Source organism: Malus sylvestris, chromosome 12 (assembly GCF_916048215.2).
Source record: "Malus sylvestris chromosome 12, drMalSylv7.2, whole genome shotgun sequence".
NCBI classification, from domain to species: domain Eukaryota; kingdom Viridiplantae; phylum Streptophyta; class Magnoliopsida; order Rosales; family Rosaceae; genus Malus; species Malus sylvestris.
Window position 1 is genome coordinate 5,825,992 of NC_062271.1, and position 25,757 is coordinate 5,851,748.

Here is a 25,757-nt window from a genome sequence, read left to right on the forward strand (position 1 = left end):
ATAGGCGACTCCGACTTGCGTACTAGTATGAGTTATTAATCGCATGATTATTTGACATTATTGATGAGATGTTGTGTGTGGTATATTATGATTTTTATGGAAATTATATGGGTATTGTAGTGAGGGATTATAATGTTTTATATGTTTTCTATTAGTATTTTACTTACAGGGCCACTCACCTTTGTCTTGTCTTCACCCTCCAGGTTTTATTAGCTGAGTTTTCTTATCACCAAAGACTCGTGGCGATTCTTAGTATCAAGACTATTTCGAGGGTATGATTCTTAATTCACTTTTCTGTACTTGCTTATGCTCTAACGTCACGTGTGAAGTGGGTTCATTCCCGATCACCAGTGCACTCTGGTATTTAGGCACTCTTAGGTTTAATTTATTCACAATTTTCCACATCATCACACTTTATGGCTTCGTCACCTTCCAGGTGCCTGCTAGCACAGCTTGATTTGGAGTCCTAGTGGACATTCCGGGTTGGGGTGTGTCAGTTTGGTATCAGAGCATAAGTTGGGCAGTATTATGTTTATTACACGCGTGATGTGAGCATTCTTGGTTTTATGTTTATTTCACCTTATCACCTACCTAAGTAAACAAAACCTCTTCGACTAGCCACCTCTCGATCACTTCCATAGGTAGACAGTAGAATCGAGGTATGAGTTAATATCTCGCAGTTAGAATGATTTGAATTTCGAGAAACTGTGAAGACCTTTTGTTCGTGTCGTAGAGTTGGTTAGTAGTATTGTACGTTTCAAGGGCATGTACTTTTGGCATCATATCCTAACATCTTACCTGGGATATCACTAAATTGTAAACAAAGGTACATCATCGACCCACTTCTTAATGGCACACCAATTTTCCTTGCTTCATATCAAACGTTTCTGATGTCATTGAGAAACTTAATTACCAGTTTACCCAACCTGGGACTAAACACTTTATGGTAGAAACCTCAAATCTTTTGTCTATAGAGTTTTCCTCACTTATCACCGAGGAAAGTTAAATTAGAGTGGGTGTTGGAAATGACTAAAGTTTCTAACAACTAACGTGTTGTCTCATCTTACTCTATTTTTACACCTCTACTGACCGAGAGTATAAAGTTGGTGATTGAGTATTTTTAAAGTTATCACCGTGGAAATGAGTAGTAAGGTTAGGGAAAAAGGGTAAGTTAAGTCCTAGGTACATCGGACCGTACCGGATCCCGAACGAATCAATAAAGTTGCTTACAGGTTTGAGTTGCCTCCAGAGTTGTCTAAAGTGCACAATGTTCTTCATGTTTCTATGCTTCACCATTATGTTTCAGATCCATCACATGCGATCCCTCCTCAACCATTAAAGATTAATCTAGATTTGTCATATGGCGAGGAACCAGTGACGATTTTGGGTTGGAAGGATAAAGTTATGAGGAATAAGGCCGTGCGTTTAGTAAAAGTTTTGTGGAGGAATCACTTAGTGGAGGAAGCCACCTGGGAGACTGAGGATTGTATGAAAGACACTGGTGAGGACAACTAAGATAGAAGTGGGATGTTGTTAAATTATCTGCGAGACGTGATCTAAAAGGTCCTCATTCGTGATATGATCAAATGAAAAATTAAAGTTTAGGCTCCACTTGAGGTGCTTGAAGAGAAATTTCAATCTAGGCATCTCGCCTTCGGTTGGAGTAGAAGAATGTTGAGGAAATAAGTCCAAACCAGCTCTTATTCAACCCAATTTTCAAAAATGAAAAGCAGTGTGTGGAGAAGCTATAAAAAAGAGTGTAAAATTTCCTTAAAATATGTAGTCAACCTTATTAGAGAATTGGTAGCCAATTGGAATGGATTTGAGTTGTAGGAGGGCTCATGTTCTTCTAAAACTGGGTAAAGCTGGGATGATTGATGCACGAACCCAATTATTTTATAGGAAAACTAATGAAAATGACTTGAAAACCTTGAGTTTTAATGAGAAGAACAAAATAAAAGGTAAAAGTGAATAGTAGCAAGTTTGACTTTTTAGTGTAAAAATGTGGTTTTTCATTAAAGTGAACAGTATCGTGGGCTTTTCATTAAAACTCCCTTTTTTATTGGGCTTGGGCCTTGGACCTTATTATATTAATCCAATTGTGCAAAGATCTCATATTTTCCTGCTACTATTATTAAAGATCCAATTGAGGATCATCATCATCACCACCACCATAGACCACACCACCTCGACCACTACTATGTTGCAAAGACAATCAGCATGATCCCATTTTGCCACGACCATCATCCTCGTACCACAACCTCTTATAATCACTTGTTTTGTGGCTATCGTCATTACCATCACTACGACTGCCACCTCTTTTACCATCATCTTATTTACCTTGTCCATCCTCACCACCATCGGCACGACCACAACCTCTTATGACAACCTACTCCCCCATCATAACCACCATTACCATAACTGCCGCCTTTACCACCATCATCACCACCCCATCAAGACCAACCCCCTCGTTCTCACCCAAAAAACCCACATTCGTCCACCACCCCAACACTCACCACCTTTACTATTATCGCCGCCACCAAAGGCACCACATTACTAGCATCTTGCCGACAATCACTACTTGGCATTTCCACCATTATCGTTGCCGCTGCTATCTCAAACAATCACTTTGCCATGGTCATAATCACCAGTAGTAAAAATTTGAAAACATCAATATTTTATTAATAAAATTGATCATAAAAAAAAGTCCATGAATCCATGTTAAAAATCTCAAAACTCCATTAAAATCTATATAAAATTCAATTAAAATCCACATGGATTTATGAAAACATCAACTAAACTCTTTAAAAATCCATATATTTATAGGTCTATGAAAATTTATCAAACTCTATATATTACACAACTCCCCTTAACCTTTTTCGTTCGACTAGGTTAATAACTTTTTGATGTTGACTTACAAGCAAAAACAATTGAAGGCCGCTGAGATTTTGTTGGGGACAGATCTTATAAAATTAAGGTCGCTTGGAAGTGTTTTTAAACAACTAAAATCACTTTTGATAAAACCCTTTTTTGAGTTCCAAAAATATTTGAACTATATTTTGAAAAAAAAACACCAGTTATGTGCTTTTTGAAATAAGCATTTTTAAAAAATTTCTCGGATTTACTTACATTTTTACTAAAAATTGATTACAAAAGCATTTTCGACTGTTTTCAGTCATTTTAAATCCTTTTACATATATAAGCATCTACCGGTAGTGGTGGTAAATATGAATTTTTTGACAATTGGATTAATATTAAAAAGAAAAAAGAAAAAAGAAAAAGCCCAAGTCGCAAGGCCCAAGACCAATATAGGCCTATCGAAAAACTACACCTACATCTCACAATCTGAAGACTGAAGTAAACACACCACCGAATCAGATCACACACTCCGACATTCCAATTTTCTCGCGTTTTCTCGGCGATTTTCCGATGGCCACCGCCTCCTTCCTCTCCGGCCTCAAGTACTCCGACAGCTTGACGGTGGTGGGCATATCCGTCTGCACCGCCATCATCTGCGAGGCGATCTCGTGGGTCCTCATCTACCGCACCAACTCCTACAAGTCCCTCCGCTCCTCCATCGACAAAGCCGCCAAGAAGCTCGAGACCATGAAGACCGACTCCTCCTCCGCCGCCAAAATTACCAAAAAATCCAAGACCAAGAAGATCGACCGCGTCGAGACCAGCCTCAAGGAATCCAGCCGGGATTTGTCGCTCTTCAAGTTCAAGTCCGGCGCTGTCGTCGCCCTCGTCCTCTTCGTCGTCTTCGGGCTGCTCAACTCGCTGTTTGAGGGTAAGCCGGTGGCGAAATTACCCTTCAAGCCCTTTGGGCTGGTGATGAAGATGAGCCACCGAGGGCTGCAAGGGGAGGATCCGACGGACTGTTCGATGGCGTTTTTGTACTTTCTGTGCTCGATCAGTATTCGGACCAATTTGCAGAAATTCTTGGGCTTTTCGCCACCGAGAGGTGCCAGTTCCGGGTTGTTCCCCATGCCCGACCCGAAAACCAATTGATGGTTTCACCACGCAGGACTCCACTCACTGCCTACTGGGTTTGTTCTAATTTTAGTATTTGTTTTAAGATATTAGATTGCGATTGGTTAGTGTTGTTGTTTAATTAGTGTTCTAGTTCTCTAATGACAATTAGTATTTGCTTTTGTTATTTTCTCATCATTGGATCTCTAAAAAGGGATGAATTTTACTCGTTTTTGTTATCAATTTAATGTTTATTTACCAAAATGTGAACTTTTTGTTAAGTAATTAAGCTGTGAACAATTTTATGCACTCAAAGATGCCTAAATTGCTGCTACGTTGAACTGAATTATGTTTTCTGAATTGTGCGGCAATGGTTATGAGTAATCGAACTAAGTAATGGCAAGGGTTCGATCATGTCAAAGTTGCGGTAATGCGATTTGATTGAGTCTCCATTTATTTCTTTCTGCTGTTAAATTTCTCTTATGCTCAGCTTCTGCGAGTTCTGTTCTAGTCTGGGATTGGATCCTTTCTCTTGAGAGCTGCGGTAAGGCATTTTAGTATGCCTTGTATGCTAAATAAGTTGTTTTGTTGAACTTTTATCAACAATTTGTATATGCTGACATCAAAATGTCTGCAGCATTGTAACCAGTGACCATTACAATAGTGTTGTTTTTCTGATCCTAGTTCTGTTTTCCTACTTTGGATCGTTTCACTTTTTGAATTGATTTTTGAAGAACCGAGTAATTAAAAGAGAGACACACACACACATATTCCTGTCTTTGTATCTGTTTGTGTACCATAGTGCATAAAGTATGGGTTGTTTAACAGTCACGGTTTGGATTAAGGTCGTTTCTGATAGCACGCAGGCTTGATGTTTATCAAAGTGGAACGTTGGTGTGAGTTTGAATCTATGTATTGTCATATAAGCTCTTTTGTTTTACTTTGCATAAACTATGGTTTCGGTATATTAAGCGAAAAGTTGCGTTTGTCTTTAGAAGTATACTAATTAAACCTTGATCTTATAAGGGAGTATATATATTATATCTTAGGGAGGCATATATAGATGGTATTAGCAGGATGAACTCTGCCTTGCACACAGAATTGTGAGAGTTTGGATGGGAAAGGGGATGGAAATTTGGAAATTGTAACTGTTGTAATTACGGATTAACGCGTTTCCATCCGTAACTGTTGTTATGCAAGAGTTGTTCTTTCCGTTAGTACTATGGTGGGGGTGGGAATATTAGGCTTGTTATGGAGCTGATGGGCTCTTGTGCTCGATTCTTACCAGTTTGATGGCCTAATGACGGTGTTAATGCTTTCACTGGCTATCTGTAGACTTGGATGTTGTTGTTTGGTTCTTGATTGTGGTTAGTGGTTACTCTCAACTCTTGTATAATGTTGCCGCCGTTTCGGCATATCTTGAGTTCAAATCTCGTGAACAAATGTTTTTTATTCGTTCCAAAAACAGCGGCTATTCTGAATTTACGACGGACATGTCAATCCGTGGCATAAGGGTTGTCAAGATTGTATGATGCCCCGGCCATATACGAATTTGTTCTTTGGGTGGAAATTGGAACGTAAATCTCAAAGACATCATCATATGGAGGTGGGATAAATATTTTATATGATAAGAAGTTAAGAAGGCACGTCACTTAGAACTACGTTTCATCGATACACATTTCGCCTTCTTTAGATTTGACTCTTTATAATAAAATTTTGGTTGTTTTACCGCATTTTTCGGAGATGTTCTCATACCACTAGTTAGAAATTTACGTTAATAGACTTAATTCCAATAATAGACCCTAAATTTATCCACGAGTAATATTTTTACAGCCTTCACTTTGTTGGAGTATAAATGATTCAAATAGGTGAAATAAAAAGAAAAAATAAAGTTAATGCCCCCAGTTTTTATGTGGGGATGATTTGTTACATGAGTTTAGTACCAAAATTTTATTAAGGGAGGATATATTATATCAGGCTTGTAACTCAAATGATTAATCACATTACTTCTGCCCTTAAAGTTTTAAGTTCGATTCTTCCGTTTCATATGTCAGCACCAAAGTTGATCCCAAACATGGTCGCACCAACATTTAACTATTTCTCCAATTTGGTATCAACTTTGGTCGCACCAACTTTGGTTCGATTCTCCCGTCTCACATTATTTATACAATTTACTCTTATAAAGAATATTAGGGTAAAGCTCATACTTGGTATCAACTTTGGTACAAATAGTAAAATATTATCAGTTTAAACTATTCTTACCGTAAAAATGACAAAAGGTTTAAATTGATAATATTTGAAAACTTAGCGGTGTAAAAATTGAAATATCGTGATTTATTCTAAGATAAACCCTAAATTCTGAGGTGTAAATATGATTTTAATGAAATAAGGTAGAGATTCAGACCAAGTATGAAGAGATGATTCAAGAAATATTAATTTTTGGGTCGTTAGTGGTCGGATGATAGTGGTGCCGCGACGGCTGCGCCTTGGCTATTGTTGCAACATGAAAGGGAGAGAGGGAGAGAACACGAGAATGAAGAAGATAATGAGAGAGGGAGAGAACACGAGAATGAAGAAGATAATAGGGAGAGACGAATTTATTAATTTTTTGGGCATTCAAAATTATTTATTTATACTTTATTTTTTTTGGAACTTTAACGAAAAGCACCCGGTACTGTTCACTTTAACGAAAAACCACATTTTTACACTAAAAAGTCAATCATAGTACTATTCACTTTACCCTTTATTTTGTCCTTATCATTAAAACTCAAAGTTTTCAAGCCCTTTTCATTAGTTTTCCTTATTTTTTTTCTACATGGCACAATTGTCAATATTTGCCACGTCAGTAAAAGTATGGTCAATGTATTTGTTTGTCACGTAATCACTAACGGTCAAATTTGACGGATTAAATAATGAACGTATAACATTGCACGAATTTATAAGTTAATGTATGATATTAGAATGTTCAAAAGATAAGGTATGCATTTGCTAATTGCTACGAGATCTAATGTTAAAGGTGATAAAATTTAAAAGGGATCTTTTGATATGGGTTCAAAATAACAAAAAATTGAACCTATTTCAAAAATGAGAAATTACTGAAAATTAAACCTATTTCAAAAATAGACCTATAAAATTAGACCTATTTTAAATTTTCTCAATTTAAAATTTACACTTATTTTTTTGTTACTTTCGATTGAGCGACGTAGGATAGAAGTGTTTCTTTCATTTGTGCCAAAGGAAACATCTTAACTTTTACAGAGTCTACAGTACTCGGTTCTGGTGAGTTTTTTCTCAGGATAAAGTAGCGGCGGAAATGGAACCCCAAAAAGTTCAAATTAGGGTTTAAAGGGAGAGGAATCGAACTGTCAGGACTAGAGCTTTGCAGTGACTGCCATTGAGCGGAGGCTCTGAGCTCTGCATTCGCCATTGAAGTTCAAAGCAGGACTCTGGGTAAGTAAATATTGTTCTGACCGTCACCCAAAAGAAACCAATTTGAAATTTGAAATTCTGTAGAACCAAACAATGCCTTTAATTTTCTACTTTCGTTTTCCTTTCATGTTTTGAAATTTCCTGTTTTGTGTCGTCGTTTTTATGATTTGTGCATAGAAGAAATCAGTTATTTTCTGTTTGTTTGTTTGTTTGGTTGACTACTTTAGTTGGGTGTTTGGTTACTTGGAAACTGGAGGGAAAATATAAAGAAAGATGGTGACTTTGGAAAGTTTGGGTTTTATAATCTTGTTTTCTTCCAGGTTATGAAATGTGAAACAAATGAGCACTTGTTGTTGGGTATTTGTGTTCCAGGAAAGTTAATAATTGGTGCAATAGAATTCCGACTTGATAACATAATCTCCCTCCGGATAAGGATATAGGATTTAAGGCTGTGTGGAAGTTCATAAGAGTGATAATGCTACTATGGGATCACTGTTTTTCGAGTATGCGGTTTTCATGAGGTGTTACCTTTCTGTTTAATTCCTGAAACAGAATTGATGTTAGCCTTCAGAAGTTGAATAGTTAAGGATTGAGAATAATGTTTTTCTTTTTCTTTCCTGTTCATACATGCAGAGGTTCTGATCTTAAAGATAAGTGTAAGGGTGGTGATAACAAGTTGAACCGAGCTACTTTCGAAATATTAACAGAAACCCTTTTGGTTCATTTCTGTTAATCAATAATTAAGCTTCTTGAATTGTTCATTTTACACGAGAAACATCCTGAAAGGAAAATCAGTAGTTTTGTGCGATGAATTCTGTTTTCTCATCTCAGTGTCTTTTCGTTCCCTTGCCTAGCTGCCAGTTCCTACCTTGTTTTCAAACGCAACCTCGACATATGCTCATAACCATGTCTATCGCTGGAATCATTGTGTCCCTCTTCTTTCTCTTTCATTTCCTTGTATTTCACATCAGTCTTTGCATGCTTGCCGATCATCTTTTGGTGCTACTGCTCCATCAAATGAAGGCGTAGTGTCTGTAAATCAACTTCGACGATTTTGCTAAGAAAGACCGGTCCTTTCTTGATTCAGGTGATTTCAGTTCTGACCAAGATTATAGCCTTAAGATTGATCGCCTTATATCCGCAGGAGAGATTGAAGAAACTTCTAGGGTTATGGTTTCAATTGGTTCTGAAGGATTTGTGGATCGGTTGGTTGAATCATCACCCTGCAGTCTCCTGCTCATTGTCCATGATTCACTTTTTGTTTTAGCTGGCATTAAAGAAAAATATGACAAGGTTAACTGTTGGCAAGGAGAATTGATATATGTACCCGATAAGTGGGCGCCTTTTGGATGTGGTGTTCCTTTATTGCCTTCCAGCCGTGCCCTTGAAACTTGACGAAGTGTTTAAAACACTTGGAAGGTGTTTTACACCAGGTGATTTTCTTGCAGAGATTCATAATATCATCCATTTTTCTTTTCATTCATGCTTGATATACTAGTGCTTCTCTGCCTTGATGAAGTGTCATTAATTGCCATAGACTCCTTCTCACATTTCATTCAGGGCTCACCCAAAAGTATCATATTTGCCTGTATGAATCCATAAATTGAAAGTTTTGTGTTAAAATTAATCTAACATTAGCTGTTGCTTTCTTTCAAAATATCACTCTTGATTCTGAGTTGTGGCTGTTCCTTGTATAGGTGCGAGACTGGTTATTAGCCATCCCCAAGGAAGAGAAGTTTTGGAGCAGCAACGACGACAATATCCACATGTTATAACTTCTGACTTGCCTGAAAAGAGTACTTTATTGGAAGCTGCAGCAGAACATTCTTTCGAACTAACTAAATTTGTCGATGAGCCTGGTTTTTGTCTTGCTGTATTAAAGTTTGTTGGGGCCAGAAACTGATAGTTGAATTAAACTTTGACAATTTCGTTTGCAAGAAACAATGGATTCGACTGAAATTTATAGATTCACATTGTCTAATTTTTGAAAACTCAGTTTCTTTTGCCCTGCTCCCTGCGTTATGTTTCTTTTGGGCCATTTAAGCACTGTGCCGTGCTGAGCAAGTTAGGTAGCTTCTGCTTACCTCTGTTTGAAAATTGGACTCCCGTTTAAGGTCATTGAACTTGTTCACCAGGCATTCGAATGGGAAAAAGTTGTTTAGTCCGACATGTTTTTCTAACTTATGTGGCATATGAATTCCTAAACTTCGATCTTTGAACGTGCATGTAGAAATTAACTACTCTTTATCTTTCGAGTTTCGATTGAGTTCAGGTCCATGTGAGTTTAGTTAGGTTCATGTTTTAATTGAGTTTGGGCTTACTCGGGTTAGATTCGAGTTTGTCAAACTTTATCGAGTTCAATCTTATGACCCCTTATTTTGCATGATTTTTCAAATTTTAAACCAAACAACTTGGATACCATTTTCAATGTTTCAACCATGTGAAGTTGAAATAAAATTACAAGACATATAACAAAGTTTCAATCAAAAGAAATGTAAAAGTAACACTATCTTTCATTATTAATAAGGAAACTGCAAACAAACTTCAAGTATATGCATTCCAAAACTTCTACGTAAGTAATATAGTCTATATAAAGTGGATAGGTAATATGTACATGAGCAAATTCGGACTTAAAATCAGGTTGGGGTTGGGTTGGTATGGGTAGACAAGGCATCAACCCAACCCAATCCAATAAACGATCGAGTTGAGGTCGAATTGGGTTTGGGCAGATTTTTTCTTCATTCTAACCCGTCCGATTCAGTTTGAAATCGAGTTAGGCATGAATAAATTCAGGCTAACCCAACCCAAGTTGCACCCCTACTAAATCGTGTACCAAATTATGTGGCACATTCTACACCATATAAATGTTTAGGATAGTGTTATTTGCACTCAAAAAATGTAATTGTGCACTCTTCAGAAGAATAATTTTCTTTCAAAATATAGAAAGTTTGAAGTGTACAATTAATTTTGTTTGAGTGCCAAACACTATATCAATACATTATCCCCAACTCTCTCTCCTCCTATTACCATCTTCTTTCCTCCCACCTCTCACACTTTCCTTTTTGTAATTTTTTTCTATATAAAAAATTCAAAATAAGATGTTGACGTGACTTAATCGTTTTAAATAGGAGAGACGGGAAAGAGAGATATTAGGAGGGGAGAAAATCGTCATCACTAGATGGAGATCAATCTAATGGTAAACAAAATTTCAAGCCATCAAAATTTATGTAACACACAGAATTTCAGTGAGCATAATAAACTTGAAACTCAATGATTTGCACTGAAGCCAACACATAACTTCCTCATCATATAAGCTCCATTATTTTCATCATCCAAGAAAATTCTTTTAATAAGAATGTTTTAGGAGGTTCAAAATCCTAAAACAAGCTCTAAAATACAAGAGAACTTCCATACCAACAAATTTTTCATTAATTAAGAAAAGAAAAAAGAACACCCTTCAAACTTTGTAGCACTCTCCCAACCTTTTCTCTCTATTTAAGGGGAAAAAAAACAATGGGGCAAATCGAATAACTAAAACGAAAAACGCAAAACTATTGAGCTAAAAATTGGAATTTTTCAAAGGAAGATTATTGAGTACCACAAACCTTCGGTCGCCATGTAAGAAGATAGGGGACTGCATTCCTCAACAGCCACCTCACGCCTTCTTACCTCAGAAGAATTGAAACCTTATACCGTTACTTGCTGCAAACAGGTTGTATTCTTCAATGGTCGCCTCTTTCTTGTAACACGCCTGATCATTATCAACATGATCCGAACATTTTAAAGGAGAATCCACAACGGTCTGTTCTTCCGAAGGCATATATCCTGGTGGATTAGCAACAGGACCCCCATAATGGAACAAGGAAAAGCCATCATTAATCGTATGCAATTTTCCAGAATTATCATCTTGCGCTCTTTCTCCAGTTGGTGGTGCTTGCCTTGAATATGCTCCAGATGGATCCACACTCTCTGTATCAGCTTCATTGGGAGAGTCTTGCATACACGGGGTAGATATCTGATTCTGCTCCTCTCTGTTGATGACTGGCTGATAAATTGGAACGGGGCCAGGGGTAAACAATGGAGGTACGTGCTGCACAGGATACTGCATGCAGAAGCCTGAATTTCCATTTATACCATACCCAAGAGGACCAGCATATAAGTAGTGGTTTGGATATGTTAGCATTCCATTAGCTGGAGCAGCAGGCCATGAAACTGGACTTTGTTGATAGTAACCCATTGTTGAAGGACCTTGAAAAACGGGGAACTGTACATTTTGGTTATGCATCGAAGAAAGCATGCCATGATGCTGAGAACCCACATTAACAGCAGACAAACCACTATCAAAAATCTGAGCAATTTTTGTTGGACTCCCAAAAACGTTACTCCCTGCTCCACTCAGTGAAGGACCAATCGGTGTCCTGCTTTCCATAGACTCTCCTCTTTTTTCATTCTGATTATTCTCCATGCCAACATCATGGCACTCTCGGAAACCATTTTGAATGAATAGAGAAGTTTCCTTTCCTCCTGATTGCTGGCTGGCATCTTCTGAATCTGATGTAGACGAAGATTCCTGATGTCCATGATTTGACGACGTTGTATGGGTATCTCCCTCACTTAGGCATGATGAGCAGTTATCGGAATTAGAAGTGCAGCTGCTCACAGTGGGGTCAGAAGTTCCATTTGATGCAGAGTCAATGGAGCTAAGTACAGAACTGACAGGGCATAATCCAATCTCCTCATAAGTGGGTTTCGCTGGGTTGCAAGAATCCTGTGCTCCGGCATGAAATTCACTCTGACAGTTGACAGCCATTCCTGTGCTGGATTTTCTTGATTCCTTTAAGTTCTTATCCTCATAAATTTCACCTGTATCTGCCCCATCTTCACCTGTACATATGTCACCAGGTGACTTCATGATTTTATCTTCATCCTTGAAAGCAGATGACCGCAAGGTAACATCAGAGTCTGAGTTACTTCTAGTATACAAGGGGTCCCAAATTTTCTTGGGATGAACCAAATCTCTACCAGGATTGTCCCCAGAATTGATTTTGCTTTTGGGTCTTACACAACTAACTTGCACGTCTCCTACTTGGTTATACCTGTTACCATGATAGAATTGCTTGGACGTATCTAATGCAGATTCTGACAGACTTGCAGTTTTATCCTCCCATCCCACTATGGCAGCAGAAACATGGGGCTCTACCTTTGCTCTATATTCAGTGTTTTTGTTACAGCTGCAAGAATTGAATTCGTATCTGTCACTCATCCTGTTACTTGGGGAAAGAAACTTCTCAGTAAACTTAGGACCACTATGTCGACCATTGGACTTCAGGGCATTCACTCTTGATTGCTTGTTTGATCCATTGATGCCCCTTGATGTAGTCTCAAAATTATCAGCATTACATCTCGACTCGGATCTACTAACCACAGAAGCACTATCTGAAACAGCAGCATATCTGCGCCAGTCAGACCACTTCAAAGATGCCTCTAGTTGAGCTTCTCTCCTAAATTTCAATCTCCGTCGTGAAAACTTTGATTGCTCAACTGTAAAAGAACCAGTATCGCCTCTTCCATTGGTAATTTCATCATCAAGACTATCATGACAATTGTTTTCACTTTTTGAAACGATAAAATCATTTTGGAACTGATCATCAGTAATCTCAGGCGATCCAGGCGTAGATAGAATCTGATCATCAGCTTCACTAACTGAATCCTTGCAGCTAATGGAACTATTAGGCTCCTCATAAGCATTTAGTGATGATTCTTCCTTTGAGACAACATCAAGAGCAGGAGTTTCATTTACTTCAGAACATTCCGTATCTTTATCTTTCTCTTTCCCTTTCAACCTCTCCTTCCTTCGCAATTTTTTCTCTTTTTCTTTTGTTCTTCTCCTCTCTTTGCGCTCTTCTTCTTCACGCTTTTCTTTTTCTTCCTCTTCTAGAAGCTTCATCTGTACGGAAAAGGTACAAAATCATCAGAAGTGTTCCTCCTAAATCGTAAAATGGCTGTTCTCATTTTTCTACCTAGTATGTTATCTTTTGAATATATGACAAGATTTTTTCAGTCGGAAATATAACAAGATTTAAGACCTGCTTTTCAAGCGTAATTATATCTTTGCAAGCAACGTGAACTCGTTCTTCCAGCAGCTTTAGTGCAAGACAAACAAAGATGCTATGTGCATTTTGACGAGCTGTTCCTTCTCTAAATGCTTTTTCCACCTAAAAGATGGGCATTCAGAATCAGACAGAGAATACATATATGACAGTCACACACAACGTTTGCATACTAACAAATCTGCCAGCATTCCACACACACACACACAGTGACTAGTTGTAAAGCATCATGCCAACATAAGTTTACTTTTGTCCGGAACACCAAAATTTAAGCACCTCTGCTATGAACACCCTTTCCCCACCATAGTTTCTCCAAGGAAAATGCAAGTTCTAAATACCATTTCCTCAATAGTTATATAAAAAGGTTTAAGTAGTAATAATAGTGAACTATTGTGATTACATTCCCTAGACACCATTGACAACACCAGTATTGACATCATTCCTTCCATAGAAAATACAATTTATCTCTCTTACTTTCCACATTGCACCCTCTGTCTTACAGACTGAATTGTATACTACCTAACAAGGTTTAAGAATACACTATGACAAATGAAGGATCTTAATTTATGTTAACACAGGTAAACAAACAAGGAGTTGAGTTTATAAAATGAACAATGACGAACTTAACACACAATAACATCAGCAGACTGAACATGCCTGTTCCTTGAAAATAACAGTTGCAGCATCTAGAAGAAATTCTCGAGCAAGTTCAGGACTCTTCGCATGTTTTTGCGGACGGGAGCATTCTCCATCCAGTTCATTTCCATCTTTGTCCATGGAATCATCATCCTGACAAAACACATTAAATAACAACACTGCATGAGGTCTAACCTCGTAAGATATAATATAGATCTCGACTGCCCCTGGAGAACATAGATAATAATAAGCCTTTAGGGATCTTAACTACCTCTTCTTCCTCTGCCTCTTCAGCATGTTCAAAAAATCTTCTAATACTTTCTCCTCTTGTGATTGTTACATAGCCGTCTCCGACTATAAGCCTACAGTGAACACATTCTTGACCCTTCAATGCATGAGCTTTTACAGAAAGCTCAGTGCAACGGCCATCTAGTTTCCAAGCCCTCAGGGTAATATAGCATGCACTTAAACCACCGAGCTCTAGATCATTAGCCTTCACACTTCCATTCATGCCAACATTTTCAAATTCCAGAATGTCAGATTTTCCCTCACCTGTTCCAACAGCCCACTCAAAATGATGGTATGTCCCAACAGTGTCGGCAAAAGTATGGCGCCAATCAGCTTGTACTGTGCCATCAGATACCTGAGATGATAGCAAAAAGGGGATCAAAATGCCATTCACATCATCTGTACTTATCACTAAAAAATAAACAAGGTCCAACCATCCAAATTTTTTATCTCGCCAGTGTGCTCTAAAAAGATTTAGAGAACACAAAAATCACAACAGAAATCAGAGACAATTCAAAAATTAAAAAACATATGATCCCAGACCTCATACTGAAATGCGGTATCTGCAACACAAAACCAATTAGTGCAGCGAGGTTCCCTCCGCAAGCGCTTCAGCTCCTTTAGCTCCTTGAACTCACGAATAACATTCCTTCTGCAATCTCTGCAAAATCTCTTGCTATCAAACCTGTGACAGGAACATCAAAATCTTAAGACAACCAGAATAAAAGTAACCGATGAGGACTGCTAAGATATCTAAACATAAGGAAGTAATTGCTGCAAAAATAAGTTACATAACTCTATTTTAAGCAGTTTTAGAGGACCAAACAACGTATAAATTCATGCTAGATACAAAACGGCCAGATGTTGCAAAATGAAAAGCCACTGGTAGATTAATCTTTCACGCTATTCCTTTTTGTTCACCTGCATAGTTTTTGGTGAGGATTTTTAAATACCATCAATATACTTACTATGTGCACGAACCCAAATTCAAATTAATTCAAAGAAAAAAGAGTGTTTCAGGCCTATGTAAAGCCTTCAAGGATGCATCAGCTAATAATGGACATATATTGTACCAAATGAAGCTAATTTTCTCTTCCCTATTAGCTTCACCAGGCTGAACATTCTCAATATCATTGCTAATAATGCAGTCCCAATAGTAATAACTGAAACTTCCTCCACAACCCAAAACTAAACATACAGCGCTCCTTCAACCAGAAAGAAAAAATACATCGCTTCCACTATTTTATATTGAATTTCATGAGAAAGGAATACATAAATGGCTAAACACCTGTACATGAGCCTCTCAATAAAATCCTCTTCCTTCATCCTAAGAAGAGACTGTCGAGTTTCCTCTCCAAGTGCTGACCAGAAATCTACCAATGTATCGCAAGAAAGCCTGGCAGTGTGCAATGCACATGTTTCTCTTGTTCCATGTCCTCTGCCATAACTTGCCATTCCTTGGCTAATCCAACCCCGACCTCCCCCACCGCATGCATCAGGATAAAGCAACTCACGTTCTCGTTCCCTTGCGCGTGCACTGTCAAACACCTGATTCAAGCAAAAAACTCAGCTACTAGAATAAAATTGGCTTGAACACAATCTCATGAAATAATAAAATCATCAGAACTTACATTTTGAAGTCCCTTGAGAGACTTACAATACAGATAGCAATCAATAAGTGTCAAAGACCCCTCACGCGTTATGGTTAGACCACCCCAAGGATGGACAGATGGATCTGGGATTTCATCATGGCACCCATTGGTAATACTTGATCCACCATCTTTTTGATTTTTTGAGGCCCTTGACCTGTTGCAGGATAGTTGCCCGCTTGTTCCCTCCTGCTTTAAAGACTTTCCATACACGACAATCTGCAAAAAACCTTCAAGCAGTAACCCATTGCATCTAGAGCAGTACATGTTCTTCCGAGCTTGCTCAAATAGTGTTTGCTTGTCAATCCTGAGAAGCTTCTGTCGAGCTTGTGGCGACAGATCACTCCAAAACTACGTCAAAAGTAGATAAACTTCGTAAGAGACTTGTCAATCATCAATGAGTAAAAAAAAAAATGCCCGCATAATTATAGGTTATCATACAATCCGTAAATTGCCAAATGTTATTGATACTACAAGGAACTTCTTATTCAATCCCATCCACAGACTATCAAACGAACCACAGACTGGGAAATGTCCATCAATTATCAAGAAGCAATGAACACAACTTTTCTACCCGTTGCATCCTTGTGACGATGAAAGAGTCTACATGTGTCCGTCTGTGTTTAGGTTTTATGTCCAAGCCTGTAAGTGTTACTAACTTACTATAACTAAGTAATAAAGATGCACTAGACTTGGTATAACCGGACAGCTTTATTTCAACTATCCTGCCGGGATAAAAAAAAATTTGAACTTTTCTTTCTTTTGCACATACTTTTCTTCCGTCGCCTCGCATATGACGAGCCCTTTGGAAACAAGAACTTAACGAGAAACGCTCTAACGGTACACATTACGCAATTATCAACTCAAATACATAATTACAAGATTATATTCTCACTAAGGACATATATATACACACACAAACAAGTAAAGAGGATCCGATTAACGAAACAACGATATTCCAACGAAAACTAGCCCTCCAATGAACAATCACACATGTACATCCTCATAACTTGTCAGTACAAGATCCAATTCAAACTCCAAACACCCATTAAATTAATTAATCAAACACAACACCAAAAAAGTGATCCAAATTAATCTCATTTATCAACCCAATGTCAAAGCAAAAATCGAAAAAATTAGAAAAAAAAATGAAGTACCTTCTGGAGCTGATTGTAGCTAACATCGTCGCGATGCTTGGACCAAAATCCGTTGGATGAAGACAGTGAGTAAATGGGCGACGAACCATCACTGAATTGGTCATTTCTCTGAGCTAAACCGGGCATATTTGGTTCAAAATTCTCATTCACCGGCCCTTCCCATCCCCGGGCACGCGTTCGCGGTCCGATTCGGATTCAATCCGATCGAAAATCGAGCATTCCAATCAATCAAACCCAAAGGAGAATTAATCTGGGAATTATAGATCGAGGAATGGATGGTTCTCGGATAGAAATGAATTGCGTCGGAGGTGAATCCGATTGGGATAGTGGGTAGAATTGAAACGGATTGGATTGGATTGGATTAGATTGCAGGGTGAGAAACTGAGAAGGGAGGGGATGTAATGGGGGTTTAGGTTGAGGACGGTGAGATTTGGTGCTGCGTATATATTTGCAGAGAGAGAGAGAGAGAGAGAGAGAGGAGAGAGAGGGGAAGGATTTGGTGATGGTAGCTATATAAGGGAGGCACGGTTAAAAACGAAATGAGCGACAGAAGGAGAGAACGGGAGGGAGGAGGATTGTCTGCCCTCCTAGTTTCAGTGCCCTTCCATGCCATCTTGTGTGGTCATGGTTAAGCCACGTTAATATTTTATATTACTATTTATTTTTGTCTTATTATATCTATAAAAAATAATATAAAATAATAATGTGGCTTAACCGTGACCACATAAAACAGGAGGGCATGGAAGAGCATTGAAACTAGGAGGGCAGACAATCCTCCTCCGAACGGGAGAGAGAGAAATACTGTTCCGTTAATTTAACAGGATTAATTTAAAATCCCAAGCTAAAATAATCTCCAAGTTGTGCACTACTCACTATTCGTCCGTATCTGACTTATGGGGGCCCACTTCGTCGTTTGGGTAAGAAAAGCACATTCTGTCGCCACTATTTCCACATAAATTACCAAAATTGTTCTTTAGAAATGAAATTACCAAAATTGTTCTTTCAAATTCAAAGTAGGATTTTATATGAACTTTTCGTCACCTCACAATTTAACGTTAACTTTTGTGTTAATATTATAATATATTATGCTAAAAATATAAAGTGACAGAAAGTCCCATTCTTGATAATCTCCTTAGCATTTCTCGAATAAAAAAAAAACCAAAATTTTCTCTTCTCATATTCAGTATTTTTGGGCCAGATATTGTTCATCCTTGTATGCTTATTTTCGCAATGAGGTTTTTGACGTAACAATTTATGTCAAAAATGCTACTTTTTTAGTAAATAACAACTATCTTTTAAAGTGGTACTGGATGTGCTGTACTTACGAGTTACATGAATGTAATTATGATATCATGTAAGTCGTTTTTTTTTATCTCTATGTTGCTTATATGACATATGGTAATTCACGTTGCATCGATTTCGGCGTACATGCAAGTTAAAAATGGATCAACCGAGTATTACGTCATATAACAAACAGTTGAGATTGATGTAGGAGTCTATTGTGTAATGATTTGTAAATTTATGATTGTTTTTATCAATCTAAAAAAATATCGTCCAAATTGTCACATAGTTCAAATTACATTTATCCGAAGTGTAATTGATTGAAAAAAAAAAATTAAAACCTATTCAACCATTAATTAATCTATATCTAATTTTAAGACCATAAGTAGCATTTGGCTTGCGTTGCACAAAAGGTATATTAAGCCCGATGGAGCGATGATGAAATTGGAAAACCCGACGAAGGTCGTATAAGTAAGCCTCGCATACCAAGCCTATCAAGAGTCAAATTCGAACGACAAATACAGTAAGTGCTTTTACACTTTTATCGAATGTTTATTTGCTTCTACACAATAAGCTAACAATAATTTGATCAAATTTGTTTTGACGATAATCGAATTTAAAACTCCTCATTTTTTTATATTAGAGAAAACACAAGAAGTATAAATAGGCCCTTTACCACACCTCTAGCCGCACCTCCCTCCAGGGTTTGACACCTAGGCCTTCTACCTTGCGTCAAGCCCATTCGCTTGCCTACTTTGGGCTTGTGACTTTTACATTTTAGTTAAATAAAGTCAAACCTAAACCAAAACGTTTTTCTACACTAAAATTCGGTTTCAAACGAAAATCGTAAAAATCGAACCATTCGGTACAGTTTAATTTAGTTCGTGTTTCGATTTTGATTTTCAATTTCATATGCCCACACCTATAATATTCTGTCCAATAATCTAACGCGTGTTATTATAAAAAAATTAAATTAAAAATTGATTAGTGAGCAGCGCTGTTGTCCCTTGCAGTATATGTTGACATTTTGCTCCTTTGTAGGATGGGATGACATAGTGTAGTCACACTGTCGACATATGGCGTTACATAACATCATAATTATTTAGGGTTCATTTTAATTTGTTTTTTATGGCTGAAAGTATATTTTTTTGAATCAATCTTGGTAGTGAACCTTTTCACTTCCTAAAATATGGCACATGCTACCTTATATTTAGGCCAACGCTGTTATGGCTCAACTGCCATAACCTTCATTTTCTCCTTTATTTCAAATTATCAGAGAGACGGGTCAAAGGTTCATTTCCAACAACACAAATATTGTCCTCAACTAGTTAATTATCATCTACACAATTCAACATGTATGAGGTTTTATCACAAAAGGTTTCAGTATTAGTTGAAGTGGTAGGAAATTTTATACCATAAGCAATAATATCTCCAATTATAACCCCATCTGAAATGTAAAATATATATTTTCTTACCATCCCCAGGGGTTAGGATTTAAACTCTTTTTTTCAATAAAAAAAAAGAAAAGATACATGTGAGATATTTCAACACCTGCCAAGTGCCATTTGCAAGTCCCTTGCAGATCAGGTCGTTTTCTAAAATAGCCAATTATTCGCACTCAAGTGTTGATTTCATACAACAAACACAACTTACCGCGGCCGAGGCTCCCATTAACTCCGCATTTTGGTTGCAAATTTTCTCAAGTATATATCACAAATCTCATTCAAGCAGATCGTCCTATGGCAGATATTTGCATGCACAGTTTGTATGTGTTGATGGTATATTTGTTTGATCTGAATTATAGCTTCTAAACCTTTTCATTTCAAGTGACATGAGATTTAGAAATGAAAAAGCAAATACAAGAAAGTTGATTGAACTAGAGAATAACTAGGACTGCTTTCTTGATTAAACTAGATAAATGACAAATTCAGAACGAATCCTTGTAATCGACGGTGTATCGATTCAGTGGAGCATAACGTGGGAATAGGATTACAAACGAAGAAAGATAGGTTACAAAGCACACGAACACAAGACAAGTTGCTGATTCTGCATGCATGCACGTGGTAGAGTATACATGCTTAGGCATTTGACTCTGGGCCTGCAGGTTTTGCGTTTAGCAGTGGCTGTAAAGCCTTCACAACGATGGTCATGTTTGGCCTGAAGTCAGCTTCGTACTGTACACAAAGTGCTGCCACTGCTGCCAACTGAGACATTGCGCATGAAAACCAAAGTTTTAGAAAGTAACATATCAATTAGTTGAATAGCCTAAGGTATGCCTGCCTTATTGAAACAACAAAGCACGGGTTTCCAATCAAATCATTTAACTATAGTGTGGTATAATATACCCACGCTCATCGATCGATGGCTAATGTCACCCACGCAGGTGTGAGCTACCACTAATATTCACACTCTTAGTATGTCGTCCTGTGCTCCGAAATTAATATATAGTAACATTAAAACACTCAGAGAAGGAGTAGCGCATAATGAGAAACTAGGAGTGTGAATAGCTTTACCTCATTTGGTGTTTAGGTGCAATATATTCAAGTTACGTTGAAGGAAGAAGTGAAAACTTGTTTCCGACTTGAATGTAGAAGATTAATCACTCGTTAAGTAAACTTTATTCCCTTCCAATCCTCCCCAAAAAAATGGAAAACTGGAAGAGATGAAACTGTCTAATCCCTTATGATCCCCTCAAAATCATTCACCTCTACATTCAATATATCTTGAATTTTATGAGTTACCCAATTCATTCCAATTCTAGGCACCAAACGAGTCTTATAACTATTATGAGAATGTGAATTTGGTCATTTTTTTTTCATGGGATTCCTAGATTGTTCATAGTAAGTTTGTTAAGAGAAAGGATTTTAAAGCAAACCTTAGCAATTGCCTTTGGTGGGCAGTCATTGTTTAGCTTGGGATCAACACACTGCTTCACTTTGTCCTCGCTCAATCTTGGAGTTGCCTGTAATGTTTAATTTGTATGTGGATTCAGATTAGAGGGCTTTAGAAAGCACTGCTAAAAGCAAGTTAGAGAGTCTTGAGAAATTTATGTGTACCCAAGTAACAAGACTTTGTTGCCCCTTCGGCATTGTATGATCTACAGGCTTTCTCCCTGTCAAAAGCTCTAGTAAAACAACCCCAAAACTGTAAACATCACTCTTCTGAGTAATTTGTCCTGTCATCGCATACCTGAATAAAAAATAAAATTAAAAGCAATGATTTTATAATTAAGGGAGGAAATTAAAAGCAAACGTAAGGAGAAAATATCATGCATGATGGCAAAATGCTAGAGTTAGTGCAGATTATATAACGGGTTCTATGCAAGATATGTATCTACTCAACCGTGTTTTGGAGATCATAAAGGTAAGATGCTTAATGTTTTCTTGCCAGTTGTCTGACAACGTAAGATGCTTAATTATGTTTACATAGACTATATGTTTCTAGACCATTAATAGGTTGATTTTTGTTTGAATGTGATCTAAATCCACAATATGAACATAAGTCTAAAAAGAGAATATTACCCTATATATACAAAACTTAGTATGTACCGTATCCATCACTATATAACCATTATAGGGGACAGAAATACACCAAGATCAAGCTACATACAACTTCTAAGCTAATAATGTTCCTTCTATTAGATTAGTAGAATCAAATCAAACATTCAGAAAACAATAACCGAGGCTTACTCAGGAGCATGATAGCCAAATGTTCCCAAGACTCTAGTCGAGTGCAGTCGCGCTGCTGTGTCTGATGACTGATTTGTCAAGTTGAAGTCCGCAATTTTGGCAACATGGTCATCAAAGAGCAGGACGTTGCTAGATCTGATGTCGCGGTGAACAATTGAAGGTTGAACCTTTTCGTGGAGATACTCAAGGCCTTTGGCTGCACCAAAGGCAATTTTAATTCTCTGATTCCAACTAAGAACTGGACCCGGTTCAGCCCCTTGTACTCCTTTCCTTCCTGCAGCAGAAATAGTGGATAAAATGAATCGATTTTCAACGAATTGTAGAAACAAATACAAAAGCAAATTATGTAACTGAGTATACCATGTAATATGTCATGTAAAGATCCCATGGCTGCAAACTCATATATCAAAATTCGGTTATTTGTCTCCAAGCAATACCCCATCAACTCCACAAAATGCTCATGCTTAAGTCTTGACACTGTTGATAACTGCACAAGATTGATCCAGCATTTTAAGTAAAATATGCAACATTGTCTTTGTCGAGAAAACATAAGGTCCAAAATCTTACTTGTGCTGAAAAATCAGAGTCCTCTTGTGATGAACCTGTATCCAATTTCTTTATTGCAGCAGCCTTACCATTACTCAATTTTGCATGGAAAACCCGGCCATAAGAACCTTCTCCTATCAAAGCCTTCTGACCAAAGTTACCCGTTAACCTATTTAGTTCATCCAAAGACATAGATGGTATTTCGATCGGTAAGACCTTCTGTGGAGCTCCGCTTTTGACCCTATTAGAACCCCTTGGCTCTCCCCTGTCATTGCCTGCAACACAATGGATGGTTTGTAATGCTTGACAAGTTGCATGCTAGTTTGTGACACAAGTATGCATATGCATGAAGGTTGAAAATATGTTTGACATACGGACAGATAGAATTTGTTAGTTTGTTGTCCACCGATTATCTAATTAACAACTTAATCTTTGACAAGGTCATGTGATCATTGTCTGACATGGTAACAGAGCTCTCGTTTCTATAGGCTCTCAACATCAAACCTCCAACCTCATTCCACACCATATTTATTCCAGTTATATTAGATTTTGCCCGCCCTCAGTCACCACTTGGGCTAACCCCAAAACCACTTATTTAATAATCCGTGAGATGAAATTTTCCTACAGGTGTGCAGTCATCTGAATGGTTATCCATTCCTATCCAATCCTAAAGGCCTCATGAGGCCTTAGTTTTACGGGTCGAGCAATTGTCTAATAGACTTAAGCTAAGAAGTTGGACAACCAAACTACTAAAATACAGCCGCCCATACTGAAATTCCTCAATATTTAGCGGTAAGGAGCTGCATTTTTGCTTAAGAAATGGATTTTGACTTGACCTAGCAAACAAGTTAATAGAAAATTGCATGGTTAATTAGAACTTGTCATTTGAATGAAATTGTAATTGTCCTCTAATAATTACCACCAACACAATGGTCCTCATAAATTACAATATGGCAAATTATTTGAAATTAAGAAAGATAAAAAAAATACCTCCTCCTCCTCCTCCTCCATATGTATTCCCACCTCTGGGTGGGGCGGTGTATTGATTAGCAGGCGGGCCGAAGTTTTCCTCCTCCGCACCCCCGCAACACATCATTTTTCAAGTTGTGGTGACACAGCAAGATTAACGACCCATGTATCACCACCAATTGCTAATATTCTACACAATTAATTTTATTCAGCACCAACAAAAATATTTCTGAATAAAATTATTCCTGCAATTCCAAAAAATCCCACATCAACTTATCTACAATAAACAAAAAGGAAAGATTAGCCTTTAAACTGCATCCTATATGTTTCCTTTTTGTCCAAAATTTATGAATAAATATAAATACGAATCAAACAGAAGACCAAGAATTTAAGATCTATTTGGTTTCTGGGTAACCAAAATAGAAAATGAAAACCAACCATAAGGATGATTACATCTTGTTCAAAATACATAATAAATATATAAATCAATCACTTAGAACAAATCTCAAAAGCAATGTGGACAGTTTTTACGGAAGAGGATCAACGGAAATATGATACAAGTTGAAGAAATGCAGGTTGAATAAAATGATGAAGTGAAAACTGACCTGGGAATTTAAAGAATGGTGAGGAACCAGAGGAGGGACAGAGAAGAAACGGAGGAAGAAAACAGCAACGTTTTGATAAATATTTGCGTACATTTGTCTGTGATGGACGGGCTCTCTGTTTCGCGGGAAACTCGGGCATAAAACAAACCCTACTTCGTCTACGTTTACATGTCACCACGTTGCACGTCGTCCCCCTTTCTATTTGCTATTTCTCATCATGCATGCATGACGTTTATGGTAATACAACCACCAAAACTTCACCTTGTCTTTTCTGTTATTTTTATATTTATTTTTGAAATATACATAAACGATTGCCAAATATTTTTTAGACCAAAAAAAAAAAAAAAGATTACCAATTTTTTTGTAGGGACTACGAGGGTTTAGGAAATGAGAGAATAATTGAATTAGAGTAATAGGGAAAGCAAGTAAAGGAATTAGAACACCTGTTTCTTTAATGGTATCACAAATTGTTCAAATCCTCCAAATCCTGTTCTTGAATTTTATTATATGAATCATGTTCTTTGCATTTTGTTGTCTGAACTTTGTTCTTTGAATTTGATTACCTGAATCGTGCCCTAATATTTGATGTGGCCGGTGCCTTTGTATGGCTGGCTGGTGTGATTTGGGAGTGTTTTAAGTTAATGGAAGACAGAGCACATGCAATAGGTGTGGGGGAGCAAAGTCAAGTGGGATTAGGAATAAAATGTATTTTTGACAGAAAGCTACTAACACACCTTGACAAATTAAATAATCACAATAAAATGGCAATTAATTAAAAGATAGCCTTGCAGCAAGCCATAGGACTCAGAACATTTGATTACAAACAAAACTCAAAGGAACTGCGGTTTGATGCATACTTGATTTATTTGGGGGGTGTGCTATCCACACACCCCTTTTTACTTCTCTCACACCCCTTGTTAATTTCTGTCATTTGATCTTCTTTAATTCATCTGATCCGACGGCCGAAAATTAAAAATGTGTGAGAGAAGTAAAAAGGGGTGTGTGAATATCACACCCCTTTATTTGGCCTTATTCATGGATTTTTTTTCCTACATTCTTCTTAGAGCTGTTGGATTGATCTTATTAGAAATACCATAGTTTAGTACATTCTATTATTCTTCATTTAAAAATTATTTCTAACACTCTAAATGGAAGTTTCAACACCTACAACAAAAAAGTCTTGGTTAATTATCGCAACACACTACGCGCGAGTTAATTAATTGTTCTTTTAATTGAAATAACATACATAACAGTTAATCGCATGTGAACAATGTAAAAGAATGCATTAAAAACAGATAGTTGATTGACTAATAAATATTAAATTGTAATTATTATTTTATGTTTTCATTTTGTGTGATTTTGTTTCCTCTACTGCAATTACAATTGTGTTTGCAGAAAAACAAAAACAAAAAGAAAAAAAAGGGAC

At 37.3% G+C, this 25,757-nt stretch overlaps 3 protein-coding genes and 1 pseudogene across 5 annotated transcripts; 2 read left to right on the forward strand and 2 right to left on the reverse strand.

The window, feature by feature from the left end:
* The first annotated feature begins 3,349 nt into the window (after positions 1-3,349).
* LOC126594358 (uncharacterized) lies at positions 3,350-4,281 on the forward strand. The gene has a single exon (XM_050260649.1). It carries the CDS (start codon positions 3,430-3,432, stop codon positions 4,009-4,011), a length of 582 nt encoding a protein of 193 aa, XP_050116606.1. The 5' UTR covers positions 3,350-3,429; the 3' UTR covers positions 4,012-4,281.
* A 2,908-nt stretch (positions 4,282-7,189) lies between these two features.
* Positions 7,190-9,392, forward strand: LOC126592972 (uncharacterized; annotated as a pseudogene).
* A 1,283-nt stretch (positions 9,393-10,675) lies between these two features.
* LOC126592971 (uncharacterized) lies at positions 10,676-17,791 on the reverse strand. The gene is made up of 8 exons (XM_050258801.1): positions 17,242-17,791; positions 16,067-16,435; positions 15,724-15,983; positions 14,979-15,120; positions 14,419-14,790; positions 14,169-14,300; positions 13,488-13,616; positions 10,676-13,348 (listed from the first exon to the last, which is right to left on the reverse strand). Exons 1-8 carry the CDS (start codon positions 17,365-17,367, stop codon positions 11,072-11,074), a joined length of 3,807 nt encoding a protein of 1,268 aa, XP_050114758.1. The 5' UTR covers positions 17,368-17,791; the 3' UTR covers positions 10,676-11,071.
* A 2,602-nt stretch (positions 17,792-20,393) lies between these two features.
* LOC126592500 (probable protein kinase At2g41970) lies at positions 20,394-24,461 on the reverse strand. 3 transcript variants are annotated; one of them, XM_050258188.1, is made up of 8 exons: positions 24,332-24,461; positions 23,748-23,971; positions 22,779-23,032; positions 22,572-22,698; positions 22,212-22,485; positions 21,579-21,711; positions 21,398-21,484; positions 20,394-20,726 (listed from the first exon to the last, which is right to left on the reverse strand). In XM_050258188.1, exons 2-8 carry the CDS (start codon positions 23,851-23,853, stop codon positions 20,601-20,603), a joined length of 1,107 nt encoding a protein of 368 aa, XP_050114145.1. In that variant the 5' UTR covers positions 23,854-23,971; positions 24,332-24,461; the 3' UTR covers positions 20,394-20,600. The 3 variants fall into 3 exon arrangements, with proteins under 3 accessions (XP_050114145.1, XP_050114147.1, XP_050114146.1); XM_050258190.1 differs by having other exon boundaries at positions 23,748-23,916; positions 24,332-24,440; XM_050258189.1 differs by having other exon boundaries at positions 23,748-24,003; positions 24,332-24,439.
* Between the last annotated feature and the right edge of the window lie 1,296 nt (positions 24,462-25,757).